Here is a 12,991-nt window from a genome sequence, read left to right as displayed (position 1 = left end):
GGTATAGTGTGGAGAAGATGACAGCTATTGAAAGAAAGACATAATTTCTGGTCTGTGGGTTTGAAGTGGACAGAGGTATGGAATTTGCTGTTAAAGAGTGAGATTTGTGCATGTGGAAATATGACTTGATTGTAAGAAGTGGCGGAAGTAAGGAAATAGGGAGGGAGGGTGCTGCATGGAGGGAGAAGATGAAATCTTTAAGTGAGTCCTTGCCATTTTGCCAACAAGAAAAATGACATCAATGTATCTGAGCCAAAGTAAGGGTGCCAGGGTGTGGTAGGAAAGATGTAAGTCCAAGAGGGCCAAGGTAGAGATTGGCACATGAAGGACTGAACTAACGTCCTATGGCGCAACCATTGAATTGAATAGAGTGGCTATTGCTGAAAGTGAAGGAATTGCACGTGAGAGTAGATGATCTTCCAGCTGAGAATGCATTTTGGAGGAACAAGAGGCGGCGAGGGCATCAAGTGGACAAGGGTCGCAAGGCCATACTTGCGGGAGTGGGGGAGGAGGGTTTGGGGTCGAGACATGCGCTGGTGAGGACAGACCACACTGAAGATGGGAGGCAGACAGAGTAAAAAGCTTCACTTAAGATTTTTCGCAATGACTTTCAAGGCAGAAAAGTGCTCTTTTAAGAATTATTTCAGTATTTGAGAGGAGATGGAGGCGTACAAGTTCAGATCATCGAAGATGGATTAAAGTAACTGGAAACTGGCAAAATATTTTAGCAATTTCGGTGGTGATAGAATTACTGTAATGATGCCCAAATATTTTTAATGCAATGCCAAATCATATGCATGATTAAAATCCTTTGGTGAGATTTAAAAAATTAAAAAGTATATCCTTCAAAGGTAGACTATAAAATGTGCATGTATTTAACCTTAACGATCATAGCATAGTTGACTGTGATGTGATCACGTTGCTTAAGTCAATAGTTGGACACTGAAATGCAGCACTCTTTGTGAAAAGGCAGGAGTCACTACCACGCCAATAGCCCCAATCTGGCTCAGGAGGACTTCTGACTTGACTGGTGGAGTTTGTGGTTGGAATGCACAACCTTCATGTAACAAGTTCTCTGATTAATGCCAGCCAGCCCTTTCACATTCAAGCACAAATATACTTGTTTTAGCCGTCTATACTTTTCATCCTCAGTCATCCTCTTTTCTTTATTGCTTCTAATCATCTCCAGTTGGATACACAAGCAATCTCAATGCATTATCAGGTGTCCTCCCAGCCTGTTGCTTCTATGATACTTCTGTCAACTTTCATGCTCCCCTAACTCTTTGAGAAGTTCTTTAGTGCTTGTCCATCCAGAGTGTCATTAACATAGGCACAGGAACATTCAAGCGATGAAATTTCCTCTCCCTTTCCAGGATCGCTCAGCTTTTAACCCTGCACAATGCTACAATTTGCATACAGGTTTACATGAAACACTTCAAATTACTCGCCTGATCAAGTGCCCCACTCATCTGTTTATTATTTTTCCTGTTCTTCTTCAATGCTTGTTTGTCCAGGTTATTTTCAATATAGGCACCAGAAGATCAAAAAAGTCAAATTTTCTCTTTTGTTCTCTTTTTCTCTTTCTCTGGGGTGGCCCAGCTTTCTACTCTGTACAACCCCACAATCTATGCATGGGTTTACATGAACTGTTTCATGCCTGTCTTGACTCCTTTGCATGTTGACAGTCTGCTTTTGATATGAAGTGCTTGTTTGGCCCCATCTACTGTCGCCTTTTTTACTTCTGGCCCTGGTACTGTACTTTTACTCCTCGGGTACTTAATCAAATTCTGTTATGCTTATGATTTGTGTGATTTCTTCATCTGGAACCGTTTACTCTTCTTCCAGGATATCATTCCCGAAATGTTCTGTTTACAATTCCTGAATACAATTGTTCTGTGTATATTTCGATGTAAATTCCCCTTCACCAATTGCTACTTCTACAATTGTCTTTCTCAAACGTTTGTTCCCATTATGAATATCCTCCAGGTTTGGGAGTGAGCATTTTCAGTGTTCCTCCCCGACATACTTTTCCCAATATCTCTAGCTTTGTCCTCAGTTCGTTTCCCTCTTCATTTCTTATTTTCACTGTTTACTGCAGTCTGTGTAACAATACATTTGCCTGTTTCCTCTTACATTTTACTATTTTCTGCATTACTCTGAGAGATCCACCTTGAGTCCCGCATAAGATCTGTGTGTGGCCTCCCTGTCCTGAATGCTGTCTTTTTTCTGCATTCAGCCCCATTCATCTGAATGTTTTTGGGCCCTTATTTGTGTTCATTTTACTCTCTACTGTTTCATTTATTTTACATTTATTGTTATCTCTTTTTTGAATTTTTGTGACTTTCTTGTGAATAAAATAAACTTTGAAAAATTAGTGATTTTTCGGGTACCAGGTCTCCCTGGGAAACCAAAACCGGCACAGGGAAAGGAACTGGCCCCCTTACCCTGATGTGTGAATTTGTGTGTGAATGTGACACGCCATATAGGGCTTAGTACCGGGTGATCTCTACCATCACCTACTAAACCGACCTTCGGGTTGATTACCGTGTTTATGGTTTTTAGAGCAATAATCAATAATTGATACCATTGTGTTCGACCCAATGAATTCCTCAAATAGGACTGCTGCAATACACACTCCCTTACCTATGCTCACCAAACCTGTTTATTCAACATCTATCAAAAGACGTGTCCAAAATCTCGTCTCTTCCTTTGATGAAGCATAAAATTCATTATGCATGCTTTCAGTTTTGGTGAAACATTACGGTGAGTTTTCCCCTCGCCCTCTCATATTGATATGAAGTTTTGTGGTGGAGAAATAAATGAATCATTAGGAAAAATATTTAAAAATAATCTTTCATGCACCATCTTTGCGATGTTTTGTTCGTTGATTCACAGACATCAGCGCACTGTGTCAGTGGAGTAGCTTCAATGACATGACCAATTTTCTCCCGAGGAATTCCTTCGGGTGGAATTCATATGATGAATTATACAAGTGACAACTAACTGACACTGCAGCATCATCACTCAAAACTTTACCTTATTTAGTTCTTTCACCTGACAATGAATATTAGTCTACATTTTCTCTTCTGAGAAGTCGATGCATTTTACTCTATTCTCCACTGCATCTGTGAATCAAAAATGCCACCCATATTCACTGGGTCACATTAATCCGGGGTTCATCACCCCATGCATCCAGAATTTTTAAAATGCAAAAAAGAGCAGTGAGGCTAATAACTAATTCCCATTATCTTGCCCCTTGTAAACCCATTTTTGGAAAGCTGGGCCTGTTACCTTTTCCTTGTGTATATATTTTATGTGTGTTATTGTACACTTACAATAATTTTACCAAATTTAAAAAAAACAGTACTGCACACAGCCACTTCACAAGAAGTTCTAATGACCTTCATTTCCCATATGTATGCACTACAAGTTCTTTGTCTGGTCCAAACTCAATGGGTTTAAAACTTTACAATGTATTACCCAATGAGTTAAAGGGTATCAATAGTTTTTCCGTTTTTAAATCCAAAATTGAAGTAATGTTACTCCAGAAAATGTATTACAAGGTTGTGGATTTCATTAATGATTGAGTGTAATATTGTTATAGTGTGCTCTGTTCTAGTAATTTGTATATTATTCTACTATCTTCTGACTTGTCCTATACCATGTACTTGATCGCTGGACCAATAAATTTATTATTATTAATCAATTTGACCTAATAAATATGCATACACCTATTTCTTTAAAGTTCCCATTACCCATACCATTTTGTCTGCTGATTGAACAGCTATTCCCCAATGGCTAATATAAGTTTTGGACTGTATGAACATGATAGTTTTCATATATACAAAGCTAATGGTTACAAATAAAACTCTGACCCCTGAAGTAAGCTAAGTAACCAGCGGCAAGACTCTGGCCTCCTCACTCGTAATAATGGCAGGTGGAGTTACAAAGTGTGGCATCAGTAAACTCTGCTTCAGGGAGTGGCTGTGCTCTCTAGTTCGTAATAGTCCCCTTAGAGTAACACTCTTGATGAGAGACTGTGGAGTGGTAGAGTGAGATTATGTCTGATTATTGTTCATGAAAAGAGATTGTATTAATCCCTTATGGCTGGGCGCTTGAGGCATTTTCATTGGGAGCATAATTAAAACTATGCAAATATATTATTAAACTTTGCACAAAGAATCACAAATAATATGTCTCAACAAAAGCTTGGAAAAATGCTAGTTTGTTAGAATAGTAACTCATGCGAATTACTTTTGTAGCTAGTTTGTAGAATAGTAACTCATGCGAATTACTCACTTTGTGAGTAGCTTGTCAAATGAAGTCCCACAGTGCACACACATAGAAAGTAGGTCTGAAAAGTACTCGGCCTCACCCATAGATGACACCACTACTCGCAAAGCTTTGTGATAAAATGTAGCCAATGCATTCTTTTGCTATCCCTCGAGTATCAGCTCTTTTATGCACCTTCCTGTGCTGATCTTCCAAAGTCATGTTGTGCACTTTCTGCAGGCATTTGTCAGGTGGAGGCTTTCACGGCCACATTCAACTTGGCCACCCATTTCTTAGTTTGGAGGAAATGGATGAAGAAGATTCCTCATGCACATTCAGAATCTTTGAATGAATTTTAATCAGGTTTAGCCTTCTTTTATGAAGAATCTTATTACTTCACGATACTCAAAGCAGCTAGCTCTGACTTTAAGGCAGCAGAGAACTCATTGGTGACTTCAAGAAGCTGGTTAAGCCAGAAGTGGGTCAAGGAAGGTTAACTGCTGCACCAGGTGTTTAATCCTGAAGAGAGCGGGTCTCTCCTGGAAGAAGCTGGCAAAGCAAGCCTAGATATGTAGACAAAACAGCAGAGGAGAGAGCAACCGCCAGCCACAAGCCAATGAAAGACCATCTCGTACTGGTATTGCAATGTGCCACTGCAAGCAGCAATTTGAAAGTCAAACCCCTGCTTCTTCACTTTTCTGAAACTCCACAAGCTTCAAAGAAGCGTGAAGTCTAGAGGAACAGGCTAAACGTGACATGGAGCTGCAAGAACCAGGCTTGTGTGACAAGTGACCTTTTTATTGATTGGATCAATCAAACGCTTGGTCTTTTGGTGCAAAATATTAGTCAGAGGTGAATCTGATGGTGAATCACTCCGTGTCTCGCTTGTTGTGTATGGACAATGCTCACTCCCAGCCCACAAGATGACCTCCCTCAGGAATTCACCAGGATCCCATTTCTTCCTCCCAACACCACTCCATCACTCCAGTCTATGGACCAGCGGGTTATTTCCAACTCTAAGAAGCTCTATACTGGAGTTTTAGAAGAGCCCAAGTTAAGTGATTTGTACAAAAACAACTCACTCAAATGATTGTCAAACAACAACTGATTATCCAAAATGGCTGAAATTTAGATGAGTACTTCTCAGCGCATCTGCCAACACATTCCCTAACTTTTGTTTAATAGTTGATGCCATCTTGATGCTGAGGTCGGACACTTTTCAGGCATTCACAGTACAGGGAGAAACACTGGTGCTTCATTTGCTGAGGGGCCCTAGAGAAGCTAAAATATGTAGACGGCAAATAGAGATATTTGCATAGTTTTAAAGGTGACCGCAGAGAAAAATTTGTACGAAGAAAGCCACTAGAGAATAAAAATAACAATATAAATGTAAAGCCATTTAAAATCAGGAAAAAGGTGAGAATGAGAATTATCTAAATGCACATCAACAATTGGTCTACATCAACAAGAACAAGGACAAGACTAAGGAGATGGATGCTTCAAAAAGAGAGACAACAGATCCCAATTTGCCAAACACCTCTAGGATAAAAATCACACCACTAACTTCACAGCAGACATTCTCCTTACGGAAATGAAAGGGCGCAGGTTGAATGCTTTGGAAGCGTTTGGCAATCCCTTCAGTCTGACAGGCTTGAGGTGGTCAATGAAACATAATACCTCTCCCGTTCCCCCCTCCTAAAATTCTTAAAAGACTCAAATCATATTTTTAATTAAATTATACGCGATAAATTGTTTCATTAGAGGAGAAAGATCGTTGAACAATTTATGATGATTTACAAGGTTCCATTTTTCATTCTTTAAGATAGATGAATTGGTTCTGCCAAGATTACAGCCCTTACTAGCAAAGAATAAACAAGAACACTAAGGAAAAAGTGAAGATATCAAAGATTATTATTTCCTCAGCCAACAGCGAGGCGTACAGAGCAGCAGCAGGGCCAGACCACTCACCCTTGTGCGAAGAGGCAAATCTCCGCCATCCTCCTTTGAACAGGCCCTTGGAAGAGCTCGATGGACCCCAGCAAGGCCCCCTCCTCTCCCCACGCTCATCACTGGGGGGCGGAGGCGGCGTACCCCTCGAGCAAGTCAGAGGCGGTGGGCGACCCAGCACGATGCCGTCATGCACACCCCCTCTACGGCAGCAGGATGCCACGGACCCCGAGGATCCACTGTGGAAGCCACTGTCTGGCGAGAGCAAGTCTCCATCCACCGCAGCCTGTGATGGCACACCCAGCAGCCGTTGGTCCTCCTCACCATCCTCCTCGTCTGCAGATGGTGAGCCGTACCTGCAGGGCAAGTGGAGGATAAGTCAGTGACTACCAATGAGCCCACAGATATCAGTATACATCAGACATAACTAAGTGAAAAAGAAAAACAGATAAACAAAATAGGGATATGACCCCTGGGGGCTGCATTTGAGTGATGGTGTCTCCTTGGAAACACTATTGAGAAAGGCAACAGGATACCACCTCAATTATCATTCCCAAGAATATAATGATGGACACTACAGAAAATATTAGTCCTGGCAACTACAGGACTCGGTCCAATCAACCATGTTTCATGCCCGGCAGCGGGAAAGGCAAGGCTTCTGCAGTTGTCATTTCATGAAAATCTTGCAAAGGAAAAGGCTCTTCATCCATTTTTCCTGCCTCCATAGGATTTCTTCCAACAAACCCCTCCCCCACCATACCTAGTACTTCCTCATTGTTTTCCTTTTGGTCCATTTCACCTTCTCCATTCTTCTCCACACCCACATTTCAAAAGCCTCCAACCGAACGTCTATCCTCCTGCTTTAGTTCCCATGCTTCTGCGCTGTACATAACTATGCTCCATATCAAAGTGTTGACAAGCCTTTCCTCAACATCTTTACTCAACTTCCCTGTCATCAACTACCGCCTCTTGGCCTAACCCATTTCTACTCCTTAGGTCCCTACTACTTTGTCCATGTTGGTCCAAAACACTTCCAAGACAAGTAAACTGTTCCACCTGCTCTATTTTTTGCCCTCCTATTATAATGTTCAGCTTAGCCTTTTTGTTTTGCTTGGTCTACTTCTTGAGTTTGAGTGGAGCATCATAGGTTGATAAGGATGCTAAAATGGATACACTATGGCATTTATCAAAGGGAAAGTAGTGTGTAAAGGCGTGTTTTGGGATTGGGAGCCTCCCAATCAGGGAAGAATTCTTGCATGAAGCCCGGTGGTTATTGATTCTACTATTGAGGGGTGTGGCACACTGTCCAATATAAAAGGCAGGTCATATTTGGAACTTCAGAAGGTAAACTACATTGCTGGAGGTACATGAGGAATGGGGAATTGGTGGGAGAGAGTTAAAAAGTGGGTGGGAAAGGGATGGGGTTTGGGTTTTGAAAATAGCACATGTTTTGCATCTAGGTTTATTGCAAGGTATGGGAGGTGCTTTGGGATAGGGCGGGGATTAAAATTTTGCATTGATTGATTTGAAAGATCTGCTAAGTTGGTGGAGCCTTTGAAAGTAACAGAGGGGCATTTGGGAAAAAGGTTGGTGGTGGAATTATGGTGTTTGAGGATAGGGTAGAGGTTTTTAAGGATGCACCTTAGAGACTCCAGGCCAGGCAAGTATGTGGTGCAAATTGAAAGAGGGTGGGTTTCTGTGGTGAAGGAAGGTTTGGGAGTGTAAGCATGTCTTTGGATTCTTTTGTTTAGGAGGGATTCAGGATAACTTTGTTGGAGGAGTGAATGGTGTAGGCTTGAGAGGAACTTCTCAAGGGAGTCAAGATGATGGCGGATTCTGTGTCCTCTTATGGACAGGGAATAAGGATTGGAGTACTTGCTGTCATATGGGTGGCAACCTGTTATTGTGTAAGTATTTATGTTTGTTGATCTGTTTTATAAGTGTATACATTGAAGAATGGGATGTTTTGTCTATTAATGATATGTTTACATCTAGGAAGACGATTCGGGAGGAGGAAACTGTATGCATGAAGAAAACTGAGGATGAAGCTTGTATTGAATAAATGAAAAAACTCCAATAGCCGTTAACATTTTACCTTTAAAAACAAAGTACAAATGAGATTAGTTCCCTAACGCCACAATTCAAAGGATGGGGTAGAGGGTAAATAAGGAAAGGGATGAGAAAGGTGAATACGAATATGCATATTTCGGCCACAAAGTAGCCCTCTTCAGCGTACTGAGGGTGAATCGGCACGACAACACAAGTTGAAGTGAGAATAGGTTAAAGGCATCCGAAGAATATACAGCGTGAAATGTGGGGGTGGTGAAAAGGATGGGAGCCAATAGACGGAACCGACAGTTGAGGAGTTTGAGAAGACTGGGTATGTTGTCAAGGGGAGGGAGAGCTGCACAATCAAATACCTTTTAAGGAAACAGATGTCCTCACCAATCTAAGCACACTTTTTAGTAGGTGGAATTTATTTAGCTCAGTTGACACTGGAGAGCCATAGCGACATTGATTGAACTGAGCTCTTACGGCTAGTAGTACTGAATAAATGAAAGCATTGAGTTTAGCAACAAACGTTTTCCGAGATTCAGTACCATGTGGGAAGGAAAAATGAATTCAGTGCCAGAGAAGGAATACATGATCAATATATCTACAGCCACAATAGAGGTTTTGGAGGTTGTTTTAAAAGGAATTTTTTCTCTGCAAGACTAAGATATAGGTTTCCATAGGAAGGGCTTAACCTGGTACCCATGGTACAACCTTTGCCCTGCAAGTAAAATTTGTTGTTAAAAGAGATGGAATTACAGGTGATGATGAAATCAGAAAGGCTAAGGAAAAATTCAGTGCTGGTGATGGGTGCCTTAGGGCATTGGGAGAGGCAGTATTGGATGAAGAGACCTTGTGAGTGGGGAATGGATGCATAAAGGGATATGGCTTCAATGGTGGCCATGGTAATATCAGTATCTGGAGGGAGGGAATTTCATTTTAGACTTTCCAGGAAATGGTATGAATCTTTGAATGAATGGATGACGGTGAGGAGTGGTCTACTGGCTGAAGTTAGTAGTCCACAAATGCAGAGATTATTTTCATTGAGGAGTTACGAGAGGATAAAATCAGACGACCAGGATTGTCAGGTTTATGGATCTTTGTGAGTAATTAGAAATGAGGGGTGTGTGGGTAGGAGGAGAAGGGAGGGTTATGTCTTTAGGAGCTAGATATATTTTGGGCCTGTTGGAAGGAAGGAATTGAATGAGTTCCTCCTGAAGGGCAGGATTTGGGTCTTTGGGAATTTGCCGATAGGAAGAGGTATCAGAGAGTTTTGCCCTAACCTCCCTTATGTAATCTGATGTATTTACAACCACAACCATAAAACCTTTGGCAGCAGATTTAATACTTATATTTGGATTTGGGAGGCTTGGGAGTGTGGGATTGACATGAAAGGTTGTGGAGGGGGGGGGAATGCAACTATCTGAATGGTGGGGATTAATGTCTGATGTTTATCCCTGGCTCATTCCAGGAATCAAGGAGCCACATATATGCCCGTTGCCTGTTTTGAGTTAGAGAGGAGGGAGGGAGGGATACTAGAATGAAGACAATATGGCATTTATCAAAGGGAGTATTATGTTGGGAGACATGCTTTTGGATTGGGAGCATCTCCATCATGGAAGAATTCTTGCATGAGGCACTGTGGCTATTGATCATAATATTTAGGGGTGTGGTACAGTGTGTTGTGACATATAGTCTTCAAAACCAAATCTAATCCATCTCTCACCTGCCTTTTAACTCTCTCCCTCCAATTACCTACTCCTCATTGACCTCCAGTAATGTAATTTACCTTCTGAAGTGCCACCTATGCTCTGCCTTCTATATTGGAAGGGAGGAAGTATGTGGAATCGAAGAGGAAGGTAATGTAGTGTTGGATGTCCAGTTATGTCATGCTAGGTGAGGTTTAGAACTGCATCAATGTTCAGTCTGTCCACCAAAAACCTACCTTAAAATAAAAGACTACCAAATTGGGGAAATCTGATCCCACCATAAGCCCTCTCTTAAGCCTTATTATTTTTTGAGCCGGTATTGGTTTATTGAATAAAAGAAGATACACAAGTATCAACTGGTGTATATGCCATAATTTGATCTGGAGAAAGCCTTAGACAACGTGGATTACGGTATAATGCTGCATATCAGATGAATGGAATGAAAGGAGGAAGAGAGTATATGAAGTTGAAGAGGTGCTTATTGTAGAGCTGGATGTTGAGTTAAGTTTTGTTAGTAGAGGCAAGGAAATTGCCACAGTACTGTTTGGTTACTTGGGTCCATTAAAACCTAACTTATTTGGTAAAGTACCGATAATAATAATTTTACGTGATTTTAGAATATTCTCTCATGCTATTCAGGATTTAGGTGTACAGCATTATGCAGGCCAGGGTCCATCATAAACATACCTTAAGCCATTAGCCAACGGATAATAATATTTACCATGGTATACAGTAAGAATTACAAAAATATTTAATTAATTTTCCTGGATTTCCTCCAAATGTTGAATGAATTTTCATAGAAAATAACCATAATAATGTATTATAAAAGTAATATTTTTGCAAGTTTGCGACATGGCACTCCTTTCCTGGCTCCTCCGAATACCCCAAGCGATCAAAGACAATGTTGCAAGTATGCAGTATGGTATTCCTTCCCTGGCTCCTCCGAATCTCCCACGTGACCAAAGACAATGTTTCAAGAGTATTCCTCCCCCGGCTCCTAAGTTGGGTATAAAAGGCCTGGTCGCGGGGCGAAAAGCGGTCAGTTGGTTATATGGCGATGACCGGTAAGGCACGATGCTTCAGCTATGTTGCGCTTGTTGCGACAGCGTGTCCTATTGCTGACTCAACTTCGGACGAGGGCTCTGCCTAGGTTACGTGCGTCGTGACCGCGTCCGCCCTGCCATACTCCCTTCCTTTCCGACGGACGAGGGCTCTGCCTAGGTTACGTGCGTCGTGACCGCGTCTGCCCTGCCATACTCCCTTCCTTCCCGACGGACGAGGGCTCTGCCTAGGTTATGCGTGTCGTGACCTCGTCCGCCCTGCCATACTCCCTTCCTTCCCGACGGACGAGGGCTCTGCCTAGGTTATGCGTGTCGTGACCGCGTCCACCCTGCCATACTCCCTTCCTTTCCGACGGACGAGGGCTCCGCCTAGGTTACGTGCGTCGTGACTGCATTCACCCTGTCTTTACCCTTCCTCAGATAATGTTCTGCGGTTACGTGCGTCGTGACTGCATTCACCCTGTCTTTACCCTTCCCCAGATAATGTTCTGCCATTTTAATGCTGTCCACACTTGCGTTGGTTTACCGAGGGTCTAGCCATCCATAATTTGCTTATACCTATGTAAATGGTGCATTATGACTGATGATGTATAATACAAGATTGTTTGGGTAAGACTCGGTGTAGTTATTATGACTTTCCCCGATGCCCTTTGTGTCGCACCTTAGAAACACCCCTTGCGACAATATACAACCACAAAAAAACATTTTAGATTTACGCTGGGGATTTGGTAATCTTCACGCCAAAGGCCCAAATTGCGCTCTATGGATCGACACCGTGGGGGCTGAGTGAAATGGCACCTCATGCTTGTTGTATTTCCCCCACAAACCCTCGTTTGCACGCATGGGCGATCACCTCGAGGCGCGAACATTCGATTGCAATGCCATGGACTTTCACATGCAAGTCCATGGGTGACAAAGGCTCCTTTTTGGGAAAGGTGTCAACGGTTTGTTAGCGGCTGCGACCTCCAAATGCCCCGCTGCTCACCCGGAGGCGAGGCCGTGGTTCTGCGCTGTCGCGTCATCCGCCGGCATGAGCATGGCCTCCACAGTGAGGTTGAGCTCCCCCAGCACCCGGCGGTGTCCCTGCTGAACCCGGGCCAGCTCGGCCTCCGTCAGCCGGCGCACGACGCCACTGGCACCACTGGGAGCGAAGTCGTGCGGGTTCTCGAAGGCGGCCCTCGCCTCGCAGATCTCCTCGTAGATGTTCTCCTCCACGCCGTATGTCGAGATGAAGGTGTGCTTGTCGCGCGTGGCAGGCGCCGCCGCCAGGGGGTGCTGCTGTGGGCAGGCGGTGGATGGCGCGGAGGCGGCGTTGTAGGCGTACGAGTAGTCGTATGAGGGGCAGCAGGGGTGGGTGGGGGGCGGATAGGAAGGCGGGGGGGGGAAATGGAACGGGGGTCGTGGAGGGGTCGAATGGCCCCCGGAGGGCCCTTCGTCGCTCACCAGTGACTCTGTGCCCGAGTGCTCCATGGGATGACCCTTGGCCGGAAACCTGGTGGGGAGAGAAGAGAGGGGAAGGCGAGATTAAGAGAGAGGGAAGGCACGAGTGGAACGGACACACCGTCCGCTCGACATAGTCCAATGATGCATCTTCAGGCACACACACTATCGAATGTGTACGAGTCACTCGCCGTTTAAGGATTTGCGCCAGCATATTCAAAACTGGCAAATCCCAAGAAACCGTGGCCTTCACATTTGTCGGCCGATGCCACTGTCTTCGTTCGCCCTCTCCGGCTGGCCTTTGGGAACACACTGCGTCGGATGTTTCTTCGTCTCTGTAGCGCAGTAATACATCCACGTTTTGTCAAAAGTTATGCATCGACGCAGAAACTCGTTGGGATTGCGATGGAAAAGCACCAAACCCACCGTCGAAATCAAGCACACGATTACATTTATTATTCACCGAGAACAACCACGGCATCCATTCAAGGCGACATTTTTTTCCAACCA

The 12,991-nt window shown here is 43.5% G+C and overlaps 1 protein-coding gene across 1 annotated transcript in view; it reads right to left on the bottom strand.

The window, feature by feature from the left end:
- Positions 1–12,991, bottom strand: part of LOC139692777 (uncharacterized) — a 111,583-nt gene that overhangs the window by 73,577 nt on the left and 25,015 nt on the right. Inside the window, exons 3-4 of the mRNA XM_071591057.1 lie at positions 12,027–12,533; positions 6,241–6,575 (exon numbers count right to left, since the gene is read on the bottom strand). Of these exons, the coding sequence (XP_071447158.1) occupies positions 6,241–6,575; positions 12,027–12,533 (842 nt within the window). The remainder of the gene's footprint in view (positions 1–6,240; positions 6,576–12,026; positions 12,534–12,991) is intronic.

This window comes from Hetaerina americana, unplaced genomic scaffold (assembly GCF_022747635.1).
Source record: "Hetaerina americana unplaced genomic scaffold, ioHetAmer1.1.p SCAF_41, whole genome shotgun sequence".
NCBI lineage: Eukaryota > Metazoa > Arthropoda > Insecta > Odonata > Calopterygidae > Hetaerina > Hetaerina americana.
Note: the sequence above shows the minus strand (reverse complement) of the source record. Positions and strands in the feature narration are given on the sequence as shown.